The following is a 26626-nucleotide window of genomic DNA, read 5'->3' as shown; positions in this document are numbered from 1 at the left end:
TCAGTCAGCTCAACTGAAATCAAGATGGCGTTCGGCAAGCTCTTCACCTACCCGGTAAGTAAACAACGTCAATTGACTTTTTCTGCGTCTACCGGTTCACGGCGCAAATCCCGGGAATCTGTTACTGACTGGTGTCGCCCCTCCAGGCCAACCCCCGCACCACGGCCATCCGCGCCGTCGCGAAGGCCAACAACGTTGACCTCGAGTACATCGAGGCCGACACCACCAAGCCTTCCATCGAGCACCTCAAGGCCAACAAGCTCGGCAAGGTCCCCGCCTTCCTCGGCGAGGATGGCTACCCTCTTTCTGAGTGCATCGCCATTGCCATCTACAGTACGTCCGCCCTGAGTCACAAAAGCCTCGCCCTCCGTTGGGCATCAATCCTCCCACAACACCAAGCCGCCCCTCGATATGATGATTTAGTACAACAATTACTGTCATCCCTGTCTGAAATTCCGTGTGGACAGAGTTCTAATTTCTCATCTGTCCAACTATCGTCGCAACGAAACCGCGCCCCCGGACAAATCAGCTAACCAGATGACAGTCACCTCCCAGAACGAGAAGACTACCCTTCTCGGCAAGACCAAGCAGGAGTGAGTCACAGTCTACCAGCCACCGACGATGACAACACATGACTAATTCAGGTCTCTTCAGCTACGCTTCTATCCTGAAGTGGATGTCCTTCTTCAACTCTGAGGTCCTTCCCCCCATGGGTGCCTGGTACCGCCCTCTCCTGGGCAAGGACCAGTACAACAAGAAGGCCGTTGAGGACTCCTCCAAGGTTGCCCTCAAGGCCGTCAAGGTTGTCGAGGAGCACCTCGTCAACAACACCTACCTCGTTGGCGAGCGCATCACCCTTGCCGACCTCTTCGCCGCTGGCATCATTGCCCGTGGCTTCGAGTTCTTCTTCGACAAGCAGTGGCGGCAGGAGAACCCCAGCGTCACCCGTTGGTACGACACCATCATCAACCAGGACATCTGGACCGCGGTTGCCGACAAGCAGGAGTACCTCGAGACTCCTAAGCTCACCAACGTCGCTCCCAAGAAGCCCGAGCAGCCCAAGAAGGAGGCCGCCCCTAAGGCCGCCAAGCCCGCTGCTCCCGCCGCTGAGGAGGCCCCCGCCGCCCCCAAGCCCAAGCACCCTCTTGCTGAGCTCCCCCGCGCCACCTTCGACCTCGAGGAGTGGAAGCGCCAGTACTCTAACATCAAGGACCACGATGAGGCCATGAACTGGTTCTGGTCCAACGCCAACTTCGAGGAGTTCTCCCTCTGGAAGGTCAAGTACAAGTATAACGACGAGCTCACCATGACTTTCATGTCCAACAACCTTATTGGTGGCTTCAACAACCGCCTTGAGGCTTCCCGCAAGTTCATCTTCGGATGCGTTGCCGTCTTCGGCCAGAACAACGACTCCGTTATTGAGGGAGCCTTCGTTATCCGCGGCCAGGAATACAAGCCTGCTTTCGACGTCGCTCCCGACTACGAGAGCTACGACTTCGAGAAGCTCGACCCCTCCAAGCCTGAGGACAAGCAGTACGTCTCCGACTCGTGGAGCTGGGAGAAGCCCATCACCCACAACGGCAAGGAGTACCAGGTTGCCGACGGCAAGGTCTTCAAATAAGCGAATCACCTTGTTAATAGGGGGTGATGGAATATTCATGGCTTATGGCAGAGATGAAACGAGTTTACGACCAGAAAAGGGGGTGTGTAGACGATGTTATGGACCCGAGAAGAAATATCTTGCGCGTAATGCCAGAGGCTGTGTGCCGAGTTACTAGGACTAGGCAATAGATGCAGGATATTCCTGATTCAACCAAAAGTACTTTTTTTCAATCACGATCGTGAAGCTGCTTGGTGTTCTGTTTTGCATACGTTTAAAATGGGTATCTCGATGCTATGAGGTTGACCGTCTTAATTCGCCCATGCTCGTCCGAAACTGTCTTTCCTGAGAATTAATGAATGTCCTACCCACCACAAAGAACGCCAACCCTACCTCACTGCTCTGCGGGAGGCTCCAATCTGTAATCGTCCCTCATCTGGAACGGATTCGTGCGCATGTAACTGCTAACATCAGACTGATAGCACAGCGAGTTGATGTAGTCGTGCACTTGCGGAACCACCAAGCCCTGCTCGGCCTCCTCTCCAAAGAACTCCGGGATGCGCACCAGGTTGAACGGCTCGCTCCGAGCCTTCTCGAGCGAGTCGTCGATCAAGACCGTGTTGCTCTGATCCCAACGCCCTCCCGTCGCGATATCCGGGTGAGAACCCTTGACGCGCGGGTCGTTCCAGACCATATCTAGACGCTTGTAAACCTGCACACGGGTGTTGTAGTCGGCCTTGGACAGACCAAAACGGTCGCGACCCCAGATGGCCAGCACGCGGCGGCGATACATGGCCCTATCCTTTTGCCCTTCGGGGCCAGGCGCGCCAAGGAGCAGCTGGTCGCACATGGACTGCACGTTGGCGGGGCGCGCGGAGGACCAGATCACGACGTGGAATGTGTCGAGGCAGTACTGCAGGAAGCGCTTTGCGTGCGGTCGCTCAATGAAGGAGGTCGCGTTGCGGCGGCTGGGTCGGAAGAGAAGGGTGCCGTTGAGGTCCATAACCACCAACATCGGCTTCGGCGAGGGGAGGAGGGTGGAGGGGATGGAGGCGCGTTGGAGGTACTCTGCGGTCGGGTCGGGGACGCCGCCTGAGGCGAGGCTGGGGGCCACAATCTTGTCGCGATCGCTCATCGGTGGTCTGCTTGGAAAGAGTGAGCTTGGGTAAGGGGAGAATGGGGGTCGTCGTCGGCTTACTTTGCGCGAGGTCCTGTCGGTACTACGGGAGAAGGAACCTGCTCCGGCGCAACGGGTGCATTGTTTGTGCTCGGCGCAGATTGTGGGAAGGGGAAGGAGCTATTGGATGTGCTGTTTCCGAGTCCCGGTATCGCGAAGCCGCCGTTCGTCTGGTTGGGAGCTGCCGTGGTGTTTGCGGCGGGCTTGGCCCACCACTGTATGTTGGGCATATCCATGTTGTAGATATGTGAGCCGGGGACTGGCGATAGGTTGGGGAGCAATTTAAGTACTCCGGACCCTTTATTGTACCGGCGGGGTCCTTTCCGCGAAGGTGTTGGGCCCCGATTAGAGGCACTCACAGCCCGGCGTTGATATGCAACGGGTTGACGAAAGACAGCTGGGAGAGATCCAGGGCAGATCTTGGAGATCGAGGGGCGCATGAGCGGGTCTAAAGGATCGTGGGACAGTCTCAGCTTCCGATTGGGTCTCGAAGTTGACGGAAAGTCAAAATAGCTGATATCAAAGAGATTGTCAATAAGGGAATCTAAAGAAATGCAGTCTTTGGCATGCTATAGAGGTGCATGGAAAAGATCTGTGTCGTGTCGCAAGAGAAATTGGCTTTCAGATCCTTATCGATAAGAGCCCGTTTTCCCATAGGCCAAGTGACAGCTTAGACCCACTGAAATTTATTCATGGCCACTCAGGTAGACTTCATCCATGTGATTCTGAAAGCTGCCTTCTTCCTCTGCAACCAACAGAACGTCATCGCGCCAAAGAAAATGCTGTCTGGGAAGAGAAAACAAGGATTCGGCGGTCTTCAGCGCCGAGTAAGACCTAGGAGAGAAGAAGAAGAGGTCGAGATCGATGAGAACCTCAGCAGCGGGCCCGAGGAGATGGACGTGGAGGGGGATGAGCTGAGCGAAGATGAGGATGAGGAAGAGCTGGAAGATGATGATGAAGAGGTAAACTCTCTCGATATCACAAATTGCGAAAAAGAAAATTGTACTGACATTCTCATAGTCAGACACAGCGCCCCCACCCAAGAAGCCGAGTATCGACATTTCGTCAGTCTCATTCGGTGCCCTCGCCAAAGCCCAAGCCTCCATGCCAGCATCCAACAGACGGCGCAAGCGCGGCGCAGCAGGCGAGTCCTCAGATCAGGACTCCGACTCAGACTCTGGACCCGAAGAGGCCAGCAACTCCAGAAGATCAAAGTCCGCCGCCGATATCGCCAAGCGCTCGAGCAAGCACGCACCCACCGAAATGTCCAGTAAGAGACAGGTGTCCCGCAAGCGCGAGGTCATCGCCGTGCCCAAGAGGGAGGTGCGCGACCCACGATTCGATCCGCTCAGCGGTCCCTATGATGAGGCCAAGGCCAGGAAAGCATACTCCTTCCTGGACGAGTATCGTGCGGACGAGATGAAGCAGCTGCGCACCGATATCAAGAAGACCAAGGACGCAACCAAGAAGGATGAGATGAAGCGCCTGCTATTGTCGATGGAGTCCAAGATGAAGGCGCGACAACGCAAGGAGCGCGAACAGGAGCTGATGACGGAGCACAAGCGTCGCGAGAAGGATCTGGTGAAGCAGGGCAAGCAGCCTTTCTATCTGAAGAGGGCGGAGCAGAAGAAGAGGCTGCTGGTGGACCAGTTCGCAAACATGAAGAAGAAGCAGGTGGACAGGACGATCGAGAGGAAGCGCAAGAAGGTTGTTGCGAGGGAGAGGAAGGAGTTGGATCAGCTGCAGAGGCGGGGTTGAGGTCAGAGGGACGGTCTATTTACGTCTTCTATCGAGGAGTACATGACACTACCGAGCCTATTGCCTGGGTGCCTTTTTGTGTTTAACTGATTCTCCTGTATGCAGCCCTTCTACCTGTTGTTACAGTAATGATACAAATGGTACAAAGTGATATCGCATCGTTTGTTTTAGACAGTGTAACCATTCTTCTTCAGGCTCTCCTCGAACATCTCGCGGCATCTCACCTTGCTACCAAGTCTGGCGCAGAGCAAAAAGGCACCACTCAACTTGCGATGCAAGCTGTACGTCTCCTCAGGCGGCGGGGCAAGTCGCTCGCGCAGCATGACGGGGATAAGAGCCTTTACGCGCTCGGTGATGGTCTGGTCGTGGAAGTCGTAGACCTCAGGGGCCGAACCAAGGAACGGCTCCGCAAGAGTGAGCACCGACTTAACATGAGCATCCACCATGGTCTTGCTCTCGTGACCGGTCAAGTATCCAAGGCTCTCGGAGAGTTCCTTGACGGCTTGGTAGTCGGTTCGTGATGCCGCTGCAAGAAGCTGAACATACTGGGTGACGAACTCATCCGGATATTCTCTTGAGGCGCCGAAATCGAGAAGCTCGAGCTTATTGGTCTTGGCGTTGTAAAGGAAGTTTGTCCAGTTGGGATCCGTCTGCATGAACTTGAACTCGGTGATTTCTCTCAGGCAAAGGCGCAGGATCTGAGTGCCGATCCAATCTCTTTGCTGCTGGTTGAAGGACTTGACCCTGGTAACACCGATGCCATCCATCCAGTCCATGGTCAAGACATTCTTCCCCGAGGCTTCGAGGTGAACATCGGGCACCAGAAACGTATCCTCTTCACCGGCGAGCAGCTCCTTGTACTTGATAAGGCACTGCGCTTCTCTCTCGTAGTCGCACTCCCAGCCGAGCTCGAGTCGCGCATTGTCGATGGTCTTGTTCAAATACAGGCCCTTCGGCAGAAGCTTGGTAGCATTCAGAAGGATTCCGAGGTTGTCAAGATCGGAGTTGATGGAGTCAGCAACTCCAGGGAACTGAATCTTGACGGCGACCTTACGCCCATTCTTCAGCGTGGCGCGGTGCACCTGGCCAATCGACGCGGCGGCTATGGGCTTCTCCTCGAACTCCTCGAACAGGTTGCGCCACTCGGCCCCAAGATTCGCGACCAGGACTTTATCTCTCTGGTACGAAGGCATGTAATCGGCGCGGTCCTGCACTCTTTGCAGCACCTCCTGAATAGGTAGTGGAAGCATCTTGGAGTCCTGGAAACTCATCATCTGACCCATCTTCAGCGCGGCGCCTCTCATTCTGGACAGCTTTGACACAAGCCTCTCCATGTTACCGGCGCTGAGAAGTACGGAGCCCTCGCCCTTGCCACCGAAGGCTCTGCCGATGCTCTCGGTGATGGCACCACCCATCATTCCTGCTGCCAGTCCACCGTAGTTCCAAAGTCTGCTGATACGCGTGGCGGGAACCTTGGACTCTCTTAATGTGTAAGATGAAGATGAAGGCTGATCAACAGCTGCTTCCATAACCGCCTCGATCGGCGGCTCATCCTTCTTCGTTTCCACTGGAGAAGGTCGGGAGACTGACTCGATCTCTGGGTTGATAGTAGAAGCCTTGGGAGTAGTATTCTCGCTTGCCGTGTCATCCTGATGTGCTTTCGGGGTGGGCTCTGACTGCGGCTTAACCGCTGGTGATTCCTCCTTCTGCGTATCCTGCGCCGGCTTGGCATGGACAACGAACTCGGGAAGGCCGACCGGTTTGAGCTTCTTACGGGCTCCAAACACCTGGCCCGCTTGTTTCTCTTCCTGTTTGCCGAGCATGCTAGCGGCACGACTGCTGTGAAAGATGTTGACGTTCACATCTGGGGGTACATCGTCGAGCTCTTCTGACACAGGCGCACCGGATGTTGCAGGTCCCTTACTCTCCTGGCCTCCAGCTTGAGGACGGTTCTCCTTCGGCTTTGCCTCCGATGCCGAGGCATCAGACCAAGGAAATCCCGAAGGATTTGATCGCCTCAATTGAGACAGAGCTGAACCAGAATCTGGTTTGTTGACAGATCCATTGTTGACACTAGACTGGAAGCTGGCGGGGTGTGTGTGCGGGATGTGAGTGACATTGGGCTTTGATTCCGGCTGCGGCGGTGGTGCTTTTGTTGCGGGTGATTGAGACTCTGCTTGCTCGGCTGGAGCTTCTGCTTCATGAACAGGGTCGGTTCGGGTGTTCTCCGGAGCTACAGGAGCTCGTCGAGCCAGGCTGGATGCTTTGGTGAAGCTATCAAGCTGGCGACTTCTTAAAGCGACATGCTTAGATGCGACGGAGCGCGATGCGCTGAGCACCGCTGCTAGGTCGACGGCGAAATCGGCAAATCTCATCTGAGCAGATATTAACAATTACATCGAGCGCTTGTCATGACAATCTGATTCCACTTGAGTATGGCGACTCTGTGGAAGCATCGGGGAGTCTTCAAGTCAAGTTCGTCACTACTGGAAAAACGGAGATATGCAATTAAGAGAAACGGAAAATAAGTGGAGATCATCACTCCAATGGACAACCACCTAGAGACATCTTACACACACGCTGGAGTTGTTCGCAATCCGCAGAGATTGAAGTTCTCGAGGACAGATTGGAGAATTGAATGCCTGAGCGCGTTCCCAATTAGGCGCTGTATTTGAAATAAGGTCGCGCTGATGATGACCTTTTCCCCGTGGTATCTATAATTACTCTATTCGCCTTTCCCGTTTTATTCTCATAATGTATCATTCGCCATAAGGTGCCGTCAACCAACTGAATTTACCGTGGAGGTTTTGATACGCCCTTCAGCAGTGATCCTCGTGCTCTCATTGGCGTCGTTTTGATAGCTGAACTACTCGGGCTCCCGGGTCTCGGACTGCCAATCTTGCTCCATAGTCTTTGAGCGGCAGGCGTGAGACCACCCGATACCCTTGGGCTAGAAGGGAACTTTGGCACTGGAGTCCTTTCCGGCTTGCCAGTCAAACCATTTTTCGCAGACTCTCTCTTCGACTGTGCCGCCCTCTCGACCAAGCGATGGTGCAGACTTTCCCTCTTCCCTTGCTCTTGCAACTTGAAAGGATTCGGCGTTGCGTCGCCGGGACCTAGATTGATGACTGGAGCCGGCAGCGCTGGATCTTCATCGTCTTCATCGTCCACGAAGGCATATCCGTTCACTCTTGGCGTTTCTCCACCACCAACTGCGCTTGAAGCTTGATCGTCCTTTCGTGGTTTGCCAGCAATGGCGTCTCGCACTGCAGACATCGTTGGAGATGGAGGCCTCTCCACAAAAGCTGGTTGCGGCACCCTTGTGTTTTGGTAGTTGATGGATTTCGGTGCCATGCGTGAATCTGCCTCAGCTCTTTGCGCCGGGCTCTCGTACGTTTCCTCGACTCCGTCCGGTCCAAACATCAAGTTATTCTTCGGATGCGCATTCCAGCTATCCGGTCTTGCTGGTTTGTCCTCCACATCCTTGATAGCCAACCTGTCCTTTTTCATGTATCCATCGTCGATTAACCTCCCTGTTTGGGCCAGCTTCTCCTCGACTTCAGCCTGCTTGATCATCTGCTTCGACGGCAATTTGTTTCCTCCCCATAGCCACGCATATTTCTCGGCCTTCTTTTGGTTTTGCTTGTCCATCAGCTTGTAGAAGCTCTCGTTGTCCTCGCTCGTATATTTGGACTGGAAATTTGCGAGACTCATGTTCGTATCGACGATCGGCTTTACTTCTTCGATGACTGTCGAGGTGACCGACACCGGTGTGTCTGCGCCGTATGCTGAGGGGGTCTTCCCTCCGTTTTCGAAAACTGGCGGTCTCTTCATTCTCTGCCTTCCAGGGGTCATCACGCGCTGCAGTCGGTGCCCGGCGCTTGATATCCATGCAGCATCCTTTGACTCGAGAGCATCCAGGTACTCCTGCTGAGTCTCCGCTTCGAGTAATCCGGGAAAGAAGTCGCGCGCTATGATCTTGGAGAGCGCGTCGGTGTAGGTATCTTCGTCTATAACTTTCTTTGGGCGCTTGATCTTCTTCGCAGGTGGTGGAGGAGGCATCAGGTCGGTGTCTGTCCGCTTGCGCACGAGCGCGTTGGAGGGTTCGCTGTGAGACTCCATCGTCGTATCCGGCCGCGATCGTCGAACACTTCGCACGTCTGAGAATAACAGGTAACGAGGGTGTATGCCATGCAGAGGCTGTCGCGTTGGATCGCAGACTTGGATCGCAGATAAAGTTGACAACGTGAATAACCCTCGAAATGAAGCCAAGTTCGGAGCCGAAGGGGGGCCTTGTCCGATAAGCGATAAGGCCTGCCGATGTCAGATGCGCTGAAGTTTCCCATGTGGCAGCGGGTGAGGCCCAGGATGGAGGGGCTAGACCGGAGCTCCAGACAACCTACCTAGGTACCTAGGGCTCCTGAAGTGGCAAAACTCGCCCCGCTGCAGCGTGCCTATCGCACAGTGCAACCAAGCACTGTTCCAGATTTCCGTTAGCACCGAAGAGGGTAAGGCCCGGACCGTTGCAAAAGGAAGCTTTTGACTTGGTCCCCCGGCAACTCTTCGACGAGCTTCTGCAGACCAAAACTTCGACTGTCCCCCTACTTTTCCCTTTCGTCTTGTAGGCAGTGTACTTCACGTCGCTCTCCAGTCACAGCCTTTCTCGGGAAGACACAACCACGATCCTAGATTTGTGGGCGAGAGACTGACAAGACCGTCTTGGATTCTCTGCGCTGCGATCAACTACCCCACACTTTGCGTTGCCGTCATGTCTACGCCGGAGGAGAAGGCCACAGAGCTCAAGAACCAGGGCAACAAGGCCTTTGCTTCTCACGATTGGCCGACTGCCATTGAGTTCTACACCAAGGCCATTGAGCTGAACGATAAGGAGCCGACCTTCTTCACGAACCGCGCCCAGGTTTGCCCCGCCCCCTCCCTCCCTACTTTGCGACCAAGGCTAAATCTTCGAATTGCTCGCGTGACTGACCACTTTCTGACCTGTAATAGGCGAACATCAAGTCGGAAGCGTATGGCTATGCCATTGCGGATTGCACGAAGGCGATCGAGCTGAACCCCAAGTTTGTCAAGGTTGGTGCCCCTCAACACCAAACGACCGGACCAAATACTCCGATGCTGACTTTCGCGTGTTCCAGGCATACTTCCGTCGAGGCCTTGCCCACACTGCCATTCTCAGACCCAAGGATGCGCTCGTCGACTTCAAAGAATGCATTCGACTCGACCCTAACAACAAAGATGCCAAGCTGAAGCTTGATGAGTGCAGAAAGATTGTGCGCAAGCTAGATTTCTTTGCTGCCATCGAGGTCGGCGATGAGCCTTCAGCTGCAGAGGGTCTCGACATCGATGCTATCAACGTCGAGGAGGATTACGATGGTGTTAGATTGGGAAGCGAGATGACACAAGAGTTCATTGACGACATGACGGAAAGATTCAAGATCGGCAAGAAGATCCACAGGAAATACGTCTACCAGATTATTCTGGCCGTCAAGAAGCTTGTGTACGACGAGCCCACGATGGTGGAGATGAAGATCCCGGACGATGTCCAGCTCACTGTTTGCGGTGACACACACGGTACGGCATCACATCCATCCGTAGGCGAGCTTCACGCTAACAGGCTCCAGGCCAGTACTTCGATCTAATGGAGCTGTTCCGCTTGAACGGAACCCCGAGCGACAAGCACTACTACTTGTTTAACGGCGATTTTGTCGACCGTGGATCATGGTCTACCGAAATCGCTCTGCTTCTGTACGCCTACAAGTGGCTGAGGCCTCAGGGCTTCTTCTTGAACCGCGGTAACCACGAGACGGACGACATGAACCGCGTATACGGCTTTGAGGGCGAATGCAAGGCCAAGTACAACGAGAGGTGCGTATTGCCTTGCGACAGACTCAAGGCGCGTTTGTTAACATGACGCAGAATCTTCAAGTTGTTCTCCGAGAGTTTCTCGGCTCTGCCCCTGGCCACTTTAATCGGAACCAAGTACCTCGTCCTGCACGGTGGCTTGTTCTCGGACGACAAGGTTACTTTGGATGACATCCGCAAGCTCGACAGGCACGCCCAGCGCCAGCCCGGTCAGTCTGGTCTCATGATGGAGATGTTGTGGACGGATCCCCAGGACGAGCCTGGCCGCGGCCCGAGCAAGCGTGGTGTTGGCATGCAATTCGGACCCGATGTCACCAAGCAGTTCTGCGAGAACAACGGACTTGAGGCTGTCATCCGCAGTCACGAGGTTCGCATGGACGGTTACGAAGTGCAGCACGATGGTCGTTGCATCACTGGTGAGTTCCGATGCTGAATGGCTATTCGAACTTGAGACTAACTACCGTAGTCTTCTCTGCCCCCAAGTACTGCGACTCCACCGAAAACAGGGGAGCCTACATCAACATTGGCCCCGACTACAAACTGCAGTTCAACCAGTTCGATGCCGTTCCTCACCCGGATATCAAGCCTATGGTAAGACTTAGCTCCTCACCCGCTGACTCCAAACCCCACTAATTTCTTCCGCCAGGCCTACGCCCAAAGCTCTCTCATGTCGTCTCTGATGTAGACGTAAAGCGAACCGTTGTTCCGGGGTGGTAACGTGGTATATTTGCATCCGCTGCATACAACATGATAGCATGTGATCGGCGCATATAAGGGGCGGGTTGCGGGTTGGCAGCGTGGGATTTTAGCCATGCGGATAAACGGAGTTTCAATCTGCAGATGACAACTATACCCCGAAGTCTAGAATAATATGACGTTTGGGAATTCAGTCAAAGTTTCTTCTTCATGGTGACCAGAGCTTGTCCTGGCCGTCCGCGCCAACCATGGCTCCCAGGTAGTCGGAACATTGCTTTACTCGGAGCATCCGCCGGTAGCCCTGTTCCGAGACGCCGGCCCAGGCCGTGATGGCGGCGGCAAACGGGCTCAGGTCTTGACGAGGCACGCGCAGCCAACAATCCCCGGCTTCCACCTTGAGAATGTCGATAGGAATGGCGGCGCCAGTGGCCCCGAGGAACTGCTTCAAAGCGGCGTTGCAGTAAGACCGCACTTGCAGATTATCGAGCGGCGTCACATCTGAAGCTCTGGGTGCGTCGGAGACAAGTTCCAGCTGGGCGTATGAGAATGGCGGGGTCTTGACGGTGCAGGTAAGCAGCTCGTAGGACTTGACGCCTGCTGTGCGCGGCGTGCTGGTGGGCGCCTCTCCGTTGGCAGAGATTTGCGTCGCCATCTTCCAGTTGTTCACTGAGGCGTCTCTTGTTGATATTGGAGTGTAAGGTTGAGCGGACAGAAGAAAAAGATGCAGGGGTGGTCGAGATGTGTGAACCAAGTTGAATTATGAAGGCAGAATTTCAGTACCAAACTGAGCGATGTTAGATGATTCGAGCGCTACTACCTGCGAGTCCTCCCATAGTGGGTCCATCAAAACTAGGTTTCTTCCATCTATTGCTCAATCCTTCATTGGTTGCATATACCGTTTAGCGCACAAACAAGCTATTCGCCGACCGCCTGCCTTCTTGAGACAGCATCCTCACTTCATTCGACCTTCGCATCTCGCCGCAAGGAAGCCAGCTTTATTCGCCGCGTCAACAAGCTCACGACGCGATATTCGCCTTCGCACCTCCTATCCCGCAAACCGAACGCACCAAAGATGTCCGGCGAAAACTACGTCAACCCCAACCAGCAGCGCTACCTGCGCGCCTGCATGGTCTGCTCCATTTTAATTACCTACCCCGTACGTTTTGTGCCCCCCCCCCCCCCCCCCGAGGACCTAGAAGCAGCGATGGACGTTTGTTGAAGACAGACTAACAACTCAACCCTCGTCACAGCGCTTCCGCGAAGAGGGCTGCCCCAACTGCGAAGACTTCCTCCACCTCGCCGGCTCCCAGGACCAGATCGAGAGCTGCACGTCCCAGGTCTTCGAGGGCCTCATCTCCCTCAAGGACCCCAGCCGCTCCTGGGTCGCAAAGTGGCAGCGTCTCGACAACTACGTCAAGGGCGTCTACGCCATCAAGGTTTCCGGCCAGCTTCCTGACGAGATTCGCAACACGCTCGAGGAGGAATATAGGATACGCTACATTCCGTAAGTCCCTTTCCGGCGAGGAAATGCTGGGAGGGATCGTTGAATGCTGACCCTTTGTACAGACGTGACGGAACCGAGACCGAGGTTGATAACTAGAATTGGAGAGCGAGAGGCGAAAAGAAAGAATGCGTTTATACTTGGTTTGGCGTTCAGGGGGCATCATGAAGGTCGGCATGGAGTCAGGATAAGATTCTATAGATGAATCAATTCTCAATGGTATCTCAAAAGTGCACTGCAAGTCTCCCGTACCGCCCAATTTTGACGCTCCTATGCCGATATGCTTTGTACCCAAAACGCCAGTCCGCCTGTCAGATTGAAGGGGCCTAAATTACCGGTCCGTCTTCTGCTTCTTGAATGCGAAGCCCCCAAACCCAGAACCACCGCCATCTCTCGACCTCTTCTTCTCCATCCTTTCCATGTCCTCCTTCATGATCCTCTCCGCCTCGCTCATCTTCTTAGGCTGCTCGAAAGCAGGCTTCTTTGCACTTCCCCCCAGAGCATTCTTCTTCTTCGCCTGTGCGAACACGTTCTTCGTCTGCGGCTTAGCCGTCATCTTGAAACCGAGAGACGGCTTGTCGGCGGCTTGCTCGGCGGGCTTATCCGCGGGCTTTTCAGCATCCGTGGGCGTTGCGGAGTCGGCAGCAGCAGCATCAGGCGACGCAGGCTTTGGCTGAGGGCTCGGCTCCAACTTGGGTTTCACCCCAAATGACAACGAGATCTTTTCACCCTCAGCGCGCTGTAGCCCCTTTTCCCTCTCATCCTCGTCCACCTCCTTCTCTCCTCTGGCCTCGGCCTGCTTCTGTGCGCGCTTAATCTGCTCCCGAATCATCATCTGCTCGACCTCCTCGTTCCCGCGGTCTTGTGCCTCCTTTCTCCTCAGTGCCTCCTGTCTCTTGAGCGCCTCGGGCGAGTTGTCGATCCAGGCGATGTGGATCCCCTTCTCAGTCTCCTCGACCCGACAGATACCCTCCCTCCCGAGGTGCTTCGCGAACTCGGTCAAGCTGGGCCACTTGGTGGCGTTCATGTGCACATGTTCCTTGTTGGCGATGTATTCCTGGTAGAAGTGGTTGATCTGGACCTGCTTCTCGCCGTGACCGGTGCGGAGGAGCTGGAGGAAATCGCGTAAAAACTGGTTGCTGTACTCGTGGAGAAACTTTTTAGGGTCTTCGCCCACAACAAGCATCTGGCGCACGTGCGACTCGGACTGGGTGTGCATCTTGAAGCCGTTCTCGTCGCGACATTGTTTCTCGCAGACCTGGCAGTACCAGCGCAGACGCTGGAGGCCTTTGGACTTTAGTTTGTTGTTTAGGTATTTCGTCGAGCCGACTTCTGCCTTGGGCATCTTTGCGGGTTTGCGTCGTGTGTGTAGGTTTTAAACGTAAGCGGCGATCGGATGCGTTTGTCGAGGTGAGCGGGTTGATAGACGGGGCGCGATGAGTTGGGTGAGGTTGGAAATGCAATCGCAAACCAAGGACGTGACAGACCTGGGGTCCTTAGCGGGTGGATATGTTGCTTATCTTATCGGAGTCACAGGGGTTAGCGCGTGGTGGCGGGGTGAAGACAGTGTGCGCCAGATACGGCACTGTATACCCACGACCTCGGCCGAGATCGGTCTTCATTGGAAAGCATTTACCTCGCTTTCGGATGCTAGGGTCCTAGAGATTGTTCTCGAAACTGATGCATAATGTGACGATGGTTGTTTGTGTCCAGATTCTCCAGCAGAGACAGCAATCTAACGAGTTATCTGTGGAATCTGGCCAATAACCGATCCAGCATATGGCGGAGAATAGACTACTCGATCATGTTCCAAAGAACCCGCAATAGGCGCGTTTGTGACAATCTTGGGAATCTCGCATTTTCCGGTCCATGCTCTACATTCCTGTTTTTTCCACTAATCCGCAATGCAAATTTGTGCCCAAGTGAAAATATCCCCATGAATGAAAGTCGTCTATATACCTTGATCCAAAACAGCAGGTCTCGCTCTATGCAAGTAAGGTACTACAGAAAGACATGGCTAGTCTAGTCGAGGAAAGTAAACAGATTTGTGTGCAGGATGTTCATGGCGCGGGTGGCGTCCCGGGCTTCAATGACGCAAGAGATGTTTATCTCGCTAGCACCTGTTTCAAAGTCAATAGCAACATCTTAAACATGTCTTGGTATGACTTACCCTGAGAGATCATCTCCAAGTTGACGTTATGCTCTCCCAGAGTGGAGAACATACGTCCGGCGATACCAATCATGTTCTTCATTTCGGCGCCGACAAGGCTCAGAATGGCCATATTGTGGAGAACACTGACGTCGCCGCAGTCTTCCAGTTCCTTTCGTGCCCTGTCGAAGCTGCCGCCCTCCGAGTTGCCGGCGTGGATGGCCATAGAAACGTGGACCTCACTGGTGGAAATGAGATCGACCGAGATCTGGTTCTTGTCAAGGATGGAGAACACTCTGGCAAAGAACCCATGAGATATGGAACGCTTGTTGGAGTGAACGTTGATAACGGAGATCTTATCCTTGATGGTAACGGCGGTTGGCCTCTTTGGCTTTTGGCGCAGGTTAGGATCCGAGGGTACTGAGCGCTGAATCTGATGACCGGCAGTGAGGACTGGGTCGGGGACGACGATGGTGCCGACTCCTCTCGGGTTCTTGACGTTCTTGATACGGATGGGAATAGGGGGCGAGGCGTGAATGACCTGGTCCATGGTGAGATGGTGGATGACCTCGGAGCCGTAGAACGTCAACTCAGCCGCCTCGGAAGGAGTGATGGAATGCAGTAGCCGTGCCGTCGGCACCTTCGTGGGATCCGCAGTGAAGATTCCATCAACCTCCTTCCATACCTGCAGCTCATCAGCGTCGAGACCGACGGCGCACAACGCCGCGCAGAGATCAGTGTAGCCACGTCCAATGTCACCGTCGATCAGACTTCCGGGAACATTGCCGAAGAATCCAGTGACCACGGGGACTCTATCCTCGCATGCCGTGATCTTTTTCCTCAGCATAGTGGCGGCTTCCTGGTAAAAGCTTTGGTCTAGACGAGATGTGGCATCGTAGTGGAACGCATCACTGAGATCCACATATTCTGAGGCGACACCCTGCGAGATGGTCAGTCTCAAATCTCATGACGCAGGTCTCAAGTTTTCGCACCAAGTCCTTCAGCAGCGCAGACATGAATCTGCAACTGAGCTTCTCGCCAAAGCTGATGCAGCGGTCCTTGGATCTCGCATTGACTTCGAGGTTGAACCGCCTCGCAGCCACGATGTACTCGACTAGTTCTTGACATTCATCCCGAATCTCTTGCTCCAGGGACGCCTGCAACTCAGGGTTTTTGATGAAGGTCTTCACTGCCGACACATGATCCTTCGTGATGTCGTCGATCAGACCCTTAGCCTCGTTCATAAGATCATTCTGCACATCCTCGGCGTTCGTGGCAGCCGCAATGCCTTTGAGCTTGTTATACACGCCAAGTAGGCTTTGCGAGGTTAGGAGGCAGATTGAGGCTGGGCATCATGATGAGTGACTCACCGACTGGTGGTGCCCTCGACCTTCTTGCCCGTGCTTCTTGCCGAGCAGACGACGACGACCTTGTTCTTGGAGAGGCTCGCACTATTTGAAGTTCAAGTCAATTTGAGCCACGTCCTCTTCATAGACGTCTATCCTTACCGGACGATATCCGTAGCAATCTGCATGCGAAAGCCGCAGGTCAGTCTCATGCAACATAGCGCTTTTTAGAAGGCAAGGGGAGTGACCTTGTCTGGGAACTTTCCGACGCTGGTGCCGCCGAATTTCTGCACTACCCAGCCATTGCTGTTGGTGTTTCCTATCAATTGACTGCTCATGATGCCTCAATCGTGGTATGAAGATCCGAAAGTGGCTGGTGTTGGGCGAGTATGACTCTACTCCAGGCCGCGGGGGAGGGGCACTTTAAATGTCGAGTGCGGGAAAAAGAATGGCGACGGTTGGACTGGGTCGTCAACCCTCGAACAGACGTGTCAAGTGATGCACTACACCGAAAGACGTGGTAAGGTGAGGTCAGGACAGCCGGCAAGTGAGAACAAAAGTTGAAAGTCGTGAAATGTGGTGGGATGAATGGCAAGCCCAGGTATTGGGCCGTTGTGGTGGATTGGATTGAGTTGGACAGGATTGGATGCAAGGTGAGATGGGACGAAAGTGGGATGTGGAGCGTTACGACGAAATCGGCGACGCCTGTCCAAGTTGCAGCTACCAAATTTTGCGCTTCCGGAACATCGGAGGCGGGCCCGAATCTTGACTACCGATCCAATGCCGCAACGGCGGCCACGAGTGTCAGAAATGGCTGGGCCGAGCGTCTGCTGCTGCATCTGCACCTCCTCCTGTTTGAGGCCCTCGATCCGCTGCATATTCACCCTGCAGACGAAGCGTTGTGTGCAAGCATCGAGGCCTCTGAGAAAGGCAGTCAATCCGTGGCGGCCTCTATCCGTGACAATGCATTCGTCTGACTCATAACAAAAGACTCAATGACTCTTTTCCCTCTGCAATCTCTGTCCAATTTGTTTAATCAGGGGAAGCCATTACTGCCATGCGACTGCCATGCCCAACGCCCCTGTTTCTCTCTCACAAACGGGCAGTCATCTTTTCTTTCTCAGCTGCTGTTCCCACAAACCGTAGAGCAAGTCCGGGCTAAATAAATAAGCTTCCTTGTTGCCTCTTCCAGCCACTTCACGCATACGTAGAAAACTTTTACACCATCCCGGTGCGCGCAGGGACAGCGAATCAGGGACAGGCCCTCATGACGAACGAGGGGGATCCCATGCCCCATTCAGCCGCCGCCGTTGACGCTGCTTATGTAGCCAGTCAATCCTGGCGTCGTTCATGTCCCCGGATGTGTGATAGGGGCGAGATGCTCTACAGAATAACTCGTCATTTGAGAACCTCGCGTCTGTTCAATGCTCTTCGCCGAGTTGTATTACCACACACTACAAGATAAAACGTATAATCAAGTACCTATGCCCCTGACCAGAAAAGAATTGGTATAACAACCCGCGAGCACCGAATGCATATGCCGTCCTCATCGCCAGCTACGTTAAACACCAGAACCAAAACCAGAACCCAAAACCCGTTCTAGTAGAAACAAGCGCAAATCTTGAACACGTCTCCGTACCAAATGGCAAGAGCTTTTCCCACACTCATATAATCGTCCAGTCGTGCCATCGTCATCACACTGCGCTCAACAGTCCTCCTCCGGCATCAAGCCCCGTCAAGAGGCTGCCTGGCAGATGACTATCGATAAATGGCACCTGGTTTGCCAGGTGCGACTATGCTTCGACCCCATTTCGTCATTGTTGCAGTTCAGCATTCGCAAGCAGCGCTTGGTTGACCTCGGAGTGCGAGAACGTGTACTTGTCCATCGGGAAGTCCTCCTCCGGCGTCCGGATACCAATTCCGCTATCATCAGGGTTGCTGCCCCCCGTCATTCCGGCTGAATCAACCTGGCCTTGACTGGTTGCTGGCGGAAAAGGCGCCTTGTCCGGCTGTGCTTGGGGAAGGTTGGAAAAGTTGAACTCTTCACTCCCAGTGCTGTACCGGGAACCCTGTTGGCTCGCCTCCTGACCTGTTCTATGAGGATTGGCGACGGTCGCCGATGCTCCCGAGGTCTTCATGTTGAGGAAGCCTCCCTGCTCGGCAAGGAAGCACGTCATCTCATCGATCCAGCATTTCGTCACCCACCAAGAGCCAAAGCTCTTGCCCTGAGCCATGGTCAGATCCCGCATCACGGCAGTGCCTACCCTCTGCACGCAGTAGACGATGTCTGTGTGTGTTGCGTAAGGGAATCGGGTTGGTAGTGACTTGAGGAAGCCGACCCAGCGTTCCAACACGTTCTGTCCATTCGCGTCCGCGGTGCCCTCGGCTCCAGGTTGACGGCCATTCCTCAGAGCGATATCGCCGTACACTGTCAAGCACTCCACTTCCCATGGTACGTTCATCGGGTTGAGAAGATCGCGGAGTTCGGATACAAGAAGGTTGACCAGGTCGTCCATGCCACGCGTGGGCACGCATTCGGCCACTTTGCGCACGCGGACCATCGTGATCCAATCGAGGTACATCTGGTCGCGGTTGGCCGGATTCGAAAGCATGTTGGCCGCTGCGTGGGCAGTGAGGTTGACTCTCAGGGCACGATCCAAGAGAGCTGCGAAGATGGTAGCTGGAGCCTCCTTGGCTCGAATGACATGATGCGGTTGACCTTGGAAAGCATCCCGAACGTGGGGGACCAGGCGCTCGGAAATGTTGCGTAATGTATCCAACACCGGCTTGGGCACGACTTGAAGCGTCAGGCCCGAGATGATTCTAAGCATGCGTTGGTAGAGGATGAAATCGCATTCCTCGATCCAGGGGGCAAGAGCCGGGTGACCGAGTAGCTTCTGGACCGGCATAGTCAACGTGCCTTGGAAAGAGGTGTAGAGATGGAAGAAGGTCTTCTCCTTGCAATAGCGAACACATTCAACTAATGAAGTGCAGTGCGACCTATACAGAGCAGACAGGCTCTTTGCCGCGTCCGGGTCAGTTCCGTTGGGCAAGAAAGGCTCCATTCGTGGCAGCACAAGGGGATCGTTTGATTGAAGGAGGGCCTCATCCGCCTCCGAAGGGAATGAGAACTGGAGAGACGTTTTGGAAGTGGAAGAACTGAGATGATCCGCGCTGGTTATATTCGGATGGGAGTAAAAGCTGTGCGATCGTGAATGAGTATGGGATGCCTCGGCAGGACTCTCTGCCCGCCTGACAGCGTCAGGAGAAGGCAGTGCGGCCTTCGCAGGCTGAGATTTGGCGGGAGCTGCACTGAAACTCTGTGACCTGCTGGGTTCCGGAATCGCCATCGGGATCTGAGGTTCGGGCTCGCGAAGATCGGGCTGGTCATCCACCAGTGTAAAGTTGACGTAGTGATACTTGGATTCACCTCTCACGCCAAGACGTCTTGTCTTGAGGCCGGGGAAGAGAACTCGGACAAGCTTGCCAAAACTGGCGGGGTTGAGGACGGTGATCCTCTCGGTCGCACATCGGGACGCGTAGTTCGCGTAGACTCTGCCGCGAGGGACAGAACCCTTCCCTTTGGTGCATACCGTGTTGATCCAAAGCATGGCGAACACTTGGCGGGTCCGTTCGGAGTTGGGGCCACGCTCATTGCCATGGAGTTCCTTGGCAACATCTTGCAGGCCGCGGTGCTTGTTGGCGTTGAAAAGGTGACGCATCTCGAGCTCATTGTTGGCACTGGACCTAGCAGAGCTCGACTTTTGCAAACCCATAGCACCGACCAAAGAGTCGTCGTCGTCACGGTCCATCAATTGGCTGTCCTCGGTGAAGCTGTTGGCAAAGCTTTCGTTGGGCAGGGGGTGTCGAGGCATGGCGGTGTGTTGAGGGAACGACATCGAGTGGCTCATGGGAACACTGGACTGGTGGCTCATGGAGGCAGTCATGCCAGGCGGCATGGAGTATTCGCGAGCGTTCTGCATGTGGTTTGCGGCGGCGTGCAGCATCATCTCCTCCGGGGTTATCCGTGACGCGGGTGCAAGATTCCTCTGTTGTCGGTGATCGTTGTTGACCCATTGAGCGGAGTACAGGCCGTCATGGGTTTCGAAGGATTGTTGTTCCATTTGCGGTTGTGTCGAGATGCTGTGAACGGAAGCAGTTGAAGCACGGGATTGGGGTCTCTTCTTGGCCCGGAGAGCTTGGGCGAGGTGGTCTGTTTACATTGGTGGTCAGCGCAGAAAACACGGGTGGAAATGTGCTCTCGACGCGGAGAAACACCAGAAGACTTGCTCATCGTACCGTGGTCCATTATCCGTCAGCCCTTGTGTTGGATGGGATTATTATTCTGCGATGAAAACACACGGATCATGCAGGACAAAGTCTCCAAACAATGAATGAAGTAAACGTGCGCCGGCTGGGGCGACGAGAAAAGGCGACTGAGAGAAGAGGAGATGTCGAGGTCGAGAAAAGCGGTCCAAATCCCTGCAGCCAAAGAGAGCGCGGTGCGCCGTGGTGAGAGTCGAGATCTTAAAGATGTGGTCGGGGGAGCAGATGTTGGCGGACGAGGGAAACACTTCGACTTGTTTTGGGACGCCAGTGTTGACGGAGAAACGACTGTGGCTGGGCTTCACGTGACTCCTGAAAGAAAACAACGTTTGGCGATTGGACCATGGCGAAAATAACGGGGCTGCTTATGCAGGTCTTTGTGTGTTTCTGTTCGTGGTGTGTCGGAAGGGTGGTACGTACCGAAAAGCATGTTGTCTAAACACGCGGAGAAGCTGGGTGGAGAAGCACCCAATCAGATACCAGCATTGTTTACCCAGAGTCAAATAACACACACACACACAGACAGACGCCGGACACCAGAACCATAACAGCAACAGCAACAACTCAGGACGTGCAGGGCCTTGTAGGTCAGGCAGCAATAACAGACCAAGCAACAAATCCGTACGAAGTACCTTGCTGATGCTATTGCCATCACCTTCAAGGATTGAACAGCAGCCGAAGCTGTAGCCGTAGCCGTAACCATAGCCCTCACTCGCTGGATCGCGGAATCTCACACCATCCACGCCAATGTATCCGCTAACAGCCAAGACATGGATCCCAGGGCATTTTTGGCCGACACACAAAGTCTGGCAGGCGGGGGAGCTACAACGTCGTCGCTAGGTGCAGAATGCCTACCTACCTAGAAGCACTGAAGCTCCTCACTCACCGTAGACCTGTTGCTGTGCTGCCCAAGCTGAAGTGAATGTGTGTGTTCTCGTCTCGTGCCTGTGCCCCCCTCCCATAGAAAAAAAAAACCCCCGAGCGAAGCTCACACTTGACGCAAGGGCACCTAGGCCATTCCTGCTGGCTCAGATCTGCACACGTTACGTCGTCATCCGGCCTTTTCCCTTTCACCTGCTAATTCCAACGCAGACTCAAGGTCATTCAACCCCGTACTCTCCAAATTCTCGTCGAGATCTCTCCGTCTAACATTGCCAATAGCTTCTCTGGCCTTTTCGCTTACCAAAACACTTCGTATCCCAATCGCTGTAAGTTGCCGCGGTCTCCATCGAGCCCCTCCACTTGCCCTTGCCAGGGTCCTCCGATTCTGCAACCTGGCCTCGTCTTTGTTCTATCCCTCGTCCTCTTCCTCCGTCCTTGTCCTGTCCTAACCATTAGCACAGCGCATTATCACACAGCTTCGCTACCCGACCAGTATATCGCAAACATGTCTGCTCAGGATCGCGTCCAGAACTACATCGGCCAGCTCGACCGTGAGGTAAGAATACCGCGCTGCATCTGCGAATTGATGGCCGTCAAGTGCTGACTTTCTTGTACCATAGCTGTCCAAGTACCCCGCCCTTAACAACCTCGAGAAGCAGACCAACGTCCCCAAGGCCTACGCCGTCATCGGTGTCGTCGCCCTCTACTTCTTCCTCATCATCTTCAACCTCGGCGGTCAGCTTTTGACCAACCTTGCCGGCTTCGTTATCCCCGGCTACTACTCCCTCAATGCCTTGTTCACTGCGAACAAGCAAGACGACACCCAGTGGCTGACCGTACGTCGATAAACACCTTCCCCGCAGCTGTCAAAGCCAAACTTACTGACTGTTCTCTTAGTACTGGGTCGTCTTCGCCTTCTTCACGTTAGTGTTCCTGTGCTCTGCAGCGGTCCGGTCGAGCTAACCAATACAATACAGCGTTGCGGAGAGTCTCGTTAACGTCGTCTACTGGTTCCCCTTCTACTTCACTTTCAAGTTTGTCTTCCTTCTGTGGCTGTCTCTGCCCGTCTTCCGGTACGTTCCGCCCCTTCCGAGCCGTGTTTGCTGCCGCTAACAGGTGACAGCGGTGCCGACATCGTCTTCAACTCCTTCCTGGCACCCATGCTTGCCAAGTACTTCACCGGTGCCTCCACCGCCTCCGGTCTCCGTGCCCAGGCTGGCAAGGCCGAGTAAATGCGCGTCAGCGCCGGCTCATAAAGCAGGTCGATTGCCTTGAGAGATCTACCTACTCCACCCCAAAAGCTGGCCCGCTCATCCCAGTGGCACTCGCTAGCTAGTCCAAAGGACGTCATGCAGCGACCTAGAGCTCAAACGTGATGGGATGAGGTTTCAAAGGCTAGCATAACTACAAATGCGACAACGGTGATGGCTTGTTTAGGTTTGGTCGAGGACCCGGAACGAGGGCCACGACGGAACGGTTGGATGAGTTCCTGTTACCCAGAGAAAGCTGTACGCTACGGAATACGGAGTCATTGACTTTGCAATGAACTAGAGAGTACCTGATATGGATTCAATTATCCCGTGACACATGCTGCCGTTGGAGGTGCTTGATCCTTTAGCCAGAACGGCAGAGACATGTGACGAATTGTTCACGAATTGGCAAGTGTGGCTTAGAGACAAAGAGAGACTCGACTCGAGCTGCGGCATGTTTCTTTGTCCGGGACAACTGAAATGTTGGAGTGCTTGAAGCACTCCAACTCAAGGGGCCGGACAGGTCGAAACAGCCATCGCAAGTTGGATTGACCGGGTTGTACTCCGGGCGCATGCCAGTGCTGCTCTGCCGTGTTCGACTTATGTCTTCCATCGGCAAGAGCAGTTCAGTCCTGGTGGAGGCCTGTATTCGGCTCCAATATTCGCGCATTTCTGGAGTTCGAGAGCTAGTCATGGCTGCTGCTCAGTGTCATTTTGTTGCCCCATTGACGCTAGAGAGATGCTGGAATTGACGCCCATCACCGGCACGACGCCTCGGACGCGGTAACGGTGGTAAGATGCAGCGTTCCTTGCAGAACGAGTCCTTCCCCTTCCTTGCTTCTCTGTTGCAGAAAAAGCGGTTCAAAAGACTGGCTGGACCGTCCCCTTCGCGCCTCCCAGTATTCGAGGTGGTGTAGCGTGAGCCTGGACGACTGGGCAGCAACTGGTGTGTTTTTGACGCCAAGAGGACAAACGTACATCAGGATGCCGAGAACGCCGCTCCGTGCTTAAGGCAGCCCAGCCCAGCCTTAGGGAGGACATGGGGGGTGGTTTTCAGGGACTCGTAGGCGAGGATGGCCCCCGGCGGACAGGCCGAGCAGTCCGAGTCGAGGAAAGGGGTCCCCCACACTTCCATTTTTTGACCCCTTGCCCGGTGTCTTGTTGGAGGCCTTACAGGCGGGACCTCCAGTCAATTCAGAGGCCTGGGGCGTCCTGGCAATGCAAGGTCCACGCCGCCCTCTCAGCTGTTTGGGATGTGAAACTCCCTAAAACGACAAAGGCTCTTTTCCTCTGCCTCCAAGTCCCGCCTCACTCGCTCACTTCAACATCACCTACACTAGACACCGTTTATTGTTTCTCCCCGACGGCCTCTACCGAGATCTAACGAGTTTGGTGGCTTTCCCTCGTTTGACAAGCCGCAACTCGACACTCGCTGCCCTGATAGACTTGTGCTGATGGAATGAAGTGGAGGACTTGGCCAATTTGCGACCCCAGATAGCGACGGACCGATACTCAATCGCGCTTATCGACGTTCCTCTCGCACCTTTGAACTCCTCGACAGACAGCCCGCGACACGACAACGAAGCACCGCGTCGCCAACCAGCTTTCCAAAGGCATCTGCCCCTGGAGGGCATGTCCTCACAATGCAGCTCAGTCCACTGCAATCGCGACTGGCGGCCTCGCTGATTGCCTCGTTGCTGCTACTCTTCATCTACTACCTGCTATCGACTCCCACATTTGCCCTCGCCGCAGATTTGAGCGAAGCGTTTACGCCTGTGTTGGATCCTATCGAACCCGACGATGTTCTCGACCGACGAAGCGAATTGAGTCCTGCCTACGAACCTGAGTTTGCCGCCTTCGACCGCAGTATCATTGGAAGGGCGCCTGCCGGAGTGACGGCGCTCGTGAACAACGTGAAGGTCAATCGCAATGTCCAGGGCAACCAGACACAGAGCTTCGTTTTTGAGGCCATCTCTGTCTTCGCAAACTTCTTCGACTCTTCGCCCGATGACGCGTTCGTTGTGGAGCCGCGGGAGAATGGCAATGCATCAGGTGGGCGAGAAGAGGCGCACTCGGAGGTCGAAGAGGCTGGACTGCGGCCTAGGCAAAAGGCTCAAAGCAGGACTGTCTATATCTCTGCGACGACATGTATCCGACCGGATCGCGCAGCGAACAACACCAAGCTGGACGCCCCGCAGATCACGATGTATCTTTCGACATCGAAGGATAACCAAACGCCCGGACCAGGGCAAAATGCCTCAACGCAAAACGCAACAATCTTTGAAGAAGGCGCGGCATTCATGAAGGTCAATGCGACGGGCGACATTTTTATTGGCATATCCGCCCCTGGGGTGGATGCCGCGAACTTCACGGGAGACTGGAACTTTGATGTAGCAGCATCCACGGACGGTTTCTTCCACGACTATAATGATTCACCCTCTGAGCTTCTCTGGGTCGACAGCGATTCCAGCGCCGCTCTGTTGACCACAGCGAATCTCACGGATTCACACGATGAAGCCACAATCCAGAAGATTCTGCAAGAGGGTCCGCCATTTGTAATGTTCGTTGAGAACAGAGACCACCCCACCACAAAAGGTGTTCGACGTTCGATGTGCGGTCTGGAGAAGTACGCCGCTATCGCGGCAACGAAGGGTGGCCAATTCGGCAATAAGGCCAGTACTGTAATGACTACTAGAGGTGCTGGTAACCTGCCGAAGCAGCAATTCTTCTTCAACGATCTCAACGCGAGTGCTTTCTATGACGGCATCTTGGTTCATATTGGCAACACGACAACGAAAAAGCGGCAGGAAGGCGGTACTACAGGTAGCGGTGGCCGAGTCTTTCAAGCAACACCCTTCGAGACCAAAGACGGTATGTTCCTTGCTGGGGTTTTGAAAGTTGGTTATACTGACTTCCTCGCAGGCGAAAATTGCAAAATTATTACCGATTTACAGTTTTGCAACGAAACGGAATACGCAGTTCCCGCAAACTCCAACAAAATGAACATAACCCAGCTTGCGCAATTTTATGACAACTACGCCAAGGACATGTACGACAACTTCAAGAAGCAGCTGGCGCAGGTTGCTTGCGAAGCACCCGATGTACAGCGCTACTCACTGGCTCGAAACTGCACAGATTGTGAGATTGCCTACAAGAAGTGGCTTTGCACTGTAACGATCCCTCGTTGCGAGGACTTTACTGCTGCTGAGGCCAACTTCTCGTTGGTTCGGAACGTCAACCAAACTTTCCCCAATGGCACCCTACTCCCAATCGATCAGCAGACGAAATACAACAAGCGGGTTTTCCAGCACTCCAGGAACCCCCTCATCGATGAAATGGTCGAGCCAGGGCCTTATCGAGAGATCCTGCCTTGCGACTACCTCTGCTACGACTTAGTCCAGAGTTGCCCTGCATCGCTCGGCTTCAACTGCCCGACGCCTGACGATGACATTTTCAACTCGAGCTATGCGATTCAGGGAGATGGCCTTACCTGCAACTACCCGGGTGCGGTACACAATCCTTCTGGTTCGGCGATGCTAGCGGTGTCTTGGGGCTTGCTCTCATTCCTCGTGTTTGGGACCCTCAGCATTGTTTTGCTCTGATGACGACGCAATGTGGGCTCTCATGTGCTTGTATGGATGTCTTATGTTTGTGTAGAGTGACGGCCGAATCTTGCATGGGATAATCAAGGGCACGACGGTACAGTGTAATGAGGCTATTGGATTTTTGCATGGCATCGGCGTTTGATGGTCTGGTTTTGTTTTGGAAGTAATACATGTTAACTCCATGTGTAGATGGGCCCCCCTAGGTGGAGGGAAACTCGTAGACTATCTTGGATCTTTTCAAGATATTATAGAAGAGTTGCACCTACAATCGTCGATTGTATCGGTGCCTCATATGGTCTTACAGTGTTATACACGTCTTGCCAGTCCACCCTCCTCATCTGTGATCCGGTCTCGGCAAGCCATGTCTGCCCATATTCCAGACTGGCGGGGGAAACGTGAAGGAACCTGGCTTTGCCTCCGACGGCAGGTTGCAAGTTCCACATCCCTTGTTTGGTA

General features: G+C 54.3%; 13 protein-coding genes across 13 annotated transcripts; 6 read left to right on the top strand and 7 right to left on the bottom strand.

The window, feature by feature from the left end:
- Positions 1-24: 24 nt before the first annotated feature.
- On the top strand, positions 25-1621 carry CkaCkLH20_01482 (elongation factor 1-gamma; the record flags this gene model as incomplete). The annotated part of the gene is made up of 4 exons (XM_038884201.1): positions 25-54; positions 147-333; positions 545-593; positions 655-1621. 4 exons carry the CDS (start codon positions 25-27, stop codon positions 1619-1621), a joined length of 1233 nt encoding a protein of 410 aa, XP_038750793.1.
- A 373-nt stretch (positions 1622-1994) lies between these two features.
- CkaCkLH20_01481 (phosphoprotein phosphatase) lies at positions 1995-3013 on the bottom strand (the record flags this gene model as incomplete). The annotated part of the gene is made up of 2 exons (XM_038884200.1): positions 1995-2745; positions 2799-3013. 2 exons carry the CDS (start codon positions 3011-3013, stop codon positions 1995-1997), a joined length of 966 nt encoding a protein of 321 aa, XP_038750792.1.
- Positions 3014-3469: 456 nt separating this feature from the next.
- On the top strand, positions 3470-4535 carry CkaCkLH20_01480 (rRNA processing protein; the record flags this gene model as incomplete). The annotated part of the gene is made up of 2 exons (XM_038884199.1): positions 3470-3739; positions 3798-4535. The coding sequence occupies 2 exons, from the start codon at positions 3470-3472 to the stop codon at positions 4533-4535; spliced, it is 1008 nt and encodes a 335-aa protein (XP_038750791.1).
- A 167-nt stretch (positions 4536-4702) lies between these two features.
- CkaCkLH20_01479 (molecular chaperone) lies at positions 4703-6910 on the bottom strand (the record flags this gene model as incomplete). Its single annotated transcript, XM_038884198.1, has 1 exon — positions 4703-6910. One exon carries the CDS (start codon positions 6908-6910, stop codon positions 4703-4705), a length of 2208 nt encoding a protein of 735 aa, XP_038750790.1.
- Positions 6911-7328: 418 nt separating this feature from the next.
- CkaCkLH20_01478 (nuclear protein Es2) lies at positions 7329-8657 on the bottom strand (the record flags this gene model as incomplete). Its single annotated transcript, XM_038884197.1, has 1 exon — positions 7329-8657. The coding sequence occupies one exon, from the start codon at positions 8655-8657 to the stop codon at positions 7329-7331; it is 1329 nt and encodes a 442-aa protein (XP_038750789.1).
- Positions 8658-9303: 646 nt separating this feature from the next.
- CkaCkLH20_01477 (serine threonine-protein phosphatase 5) lies at positions 9304-11100 on the top strand (the record flags this gene model as incomplete). Its single annotated transcript, XM_038884196.1, has 7 exons — positions 9304-9453; positions 9543-9623; positions 9689-10124; positions 10175-10418; positions 10470-10831; positions 10882-11006; positions 11062-11100. The coding sequence occupies 7 exons, from the start codon at positions 9304-9306 to the stop codon at positions 11098-11100; spliced, it is 1437 nt and encodes a 478-aa protein (XP_038750788.1).
- A 219-nt stretch (positions 11101-11319) lies between these two features.
- Positions 11320-11763, bottom strand: CkaCkLH20_01476 (uncharacterized protein; the record flags this gene model as incomplete). Its single annotated transcript, XM_038884195.1, has 1 exon — positions 11320-11763. One exon carries the CDS (start codon positions 11761-11763, stop codon positions 11320-11322), a length of 444 nt encoding a protein of 147 aa, XP_038750787.1.
- Positions 11764-12183: 420 nt separating this feature from the next.
- CkaCkLH20_01475 (transcriptional elongation protein) lies at positions 12184-12711 on the top strand (the record flags this gene model as incomplete). Its single annotated transcript, XM_038884194.1, has 3 exons — positions 12184-12267; positions 12362-12615; positions 12678-12711. The coding sequence occupies 3 exons, from the start codon at positions 12184-12186 to the stop codon at positions 12709-12711; spliced, it is 372 nt and encodes a 123-aa protein (XP_038750786.1).
- Positions 12712-12943: 232 nt separating this feature from the next.
- Positions 12944-13957, bottom strand: CkaCkLH20_01474 (uncharacterized protein; the record flags this gene model as incomplete). The annotated part of the gene is made up of 1 exon (XM_038884193.1): positions 12944-13957. One exon carries the CDS (start codon positions 13955-13957, stop codon positions 12944-12946), a length of 1014 nt encoding a protein of 337 aa, XP_038750785.1.
- A 677-nt stretch (positions 13958-14634) lies between these two features.
- Positions 14635-16445, bottom strand: CkaCkLH20_01473 (uncharacterized protein; the record flags this gene model as incomplete). The annotated part of the gene is made up of 6 exons (XM_038884192.1): positions 14635-14732; positions 14783-15701; positions 15754-16078; positions 16132-16212; positions 16270-16289; positions 16356-16445. The coding sequence occupies 6 exons, from the start codon at positions 16443-16445 to the stop codon at positions 14635-14637; spliced, it is 1533 nt and encodes a 510-aa protein (XP_038750784.1).
- Positions 16446-17921: 1476 nt separating this feature from the next.
- On the bottom strand, positions 17922-20231 carry CkaCkLH20_01472 (RFX DNA-binding domain-containing protein; the record flags this gene model as incomplete). The annotated part of the gene is made up of 1 exon (XM_038884191.1): positions 17922-20231. One exon carries the CDS (start codon positions 20229-20231, stop codon positions 17922-17924), a length of 2310 nt encoding a protein of 769 aa, XP_038750783.1.
- Positions 20232-21820: 1589 nt separating this feature from the next.
- Positions 21821-22547, top strand: CkaCkLH20_01471 (uncharacterized protein; the record flags this gene model as incomplete). Its single annotated transcript, XM_038884190.1, has 5 exons — positions 21821-21871; positions 21936-22151; positions 22213-22238; positions 22293-22388; positions 22439-22547. The coding sequence occupies 5 exons, from the start codon at positions 21821-21823 to the stop codon at positions 22545-22547; spliced, it is 498 nt and encodes a 165-aa protein (XP_038750782.1).
- A 1661-nt stretch (positions 22548-24208) lies between these two features.
- Positions 24209-26167, top strand: CkaCkLH20_01470 (calcium influx-promoting protein ehs1; the record flags this gene model as incomplete). The annotated part of the gene is made up of 2 exons (XM_038884189.1): positions 24209-25436; positions 25488-26167. The coding sequence occupies 2 exons, from the start codon at positions 24209-24211 to the stop codon at positions 26165-26167; spliced, it is 1908 nt and encodes a 635-aa protein (XP_038750781.1).
- Between the last annotated feature and the right edge of the window lie 459 nt (positions 26168-26626).

The sequence above is a fragment of the Colletotrichum karsti genome (assembly GCF_011947395.1).
Source record: "Colletotrichum karsti strain CkLH20 chromosome Unknown Scaffold3, whole genome shotgun sequence".
Lineage (NCBI taxonomy): Eukaryota > Fungi > Ascomycota > Sordariomycetes > Glomerellales > Glomerellaceae > Colletotrichum > Colletotrichum karsti.
This window is presented reverse-complemented; position numbering and strand designations above follow the sequence as displayed.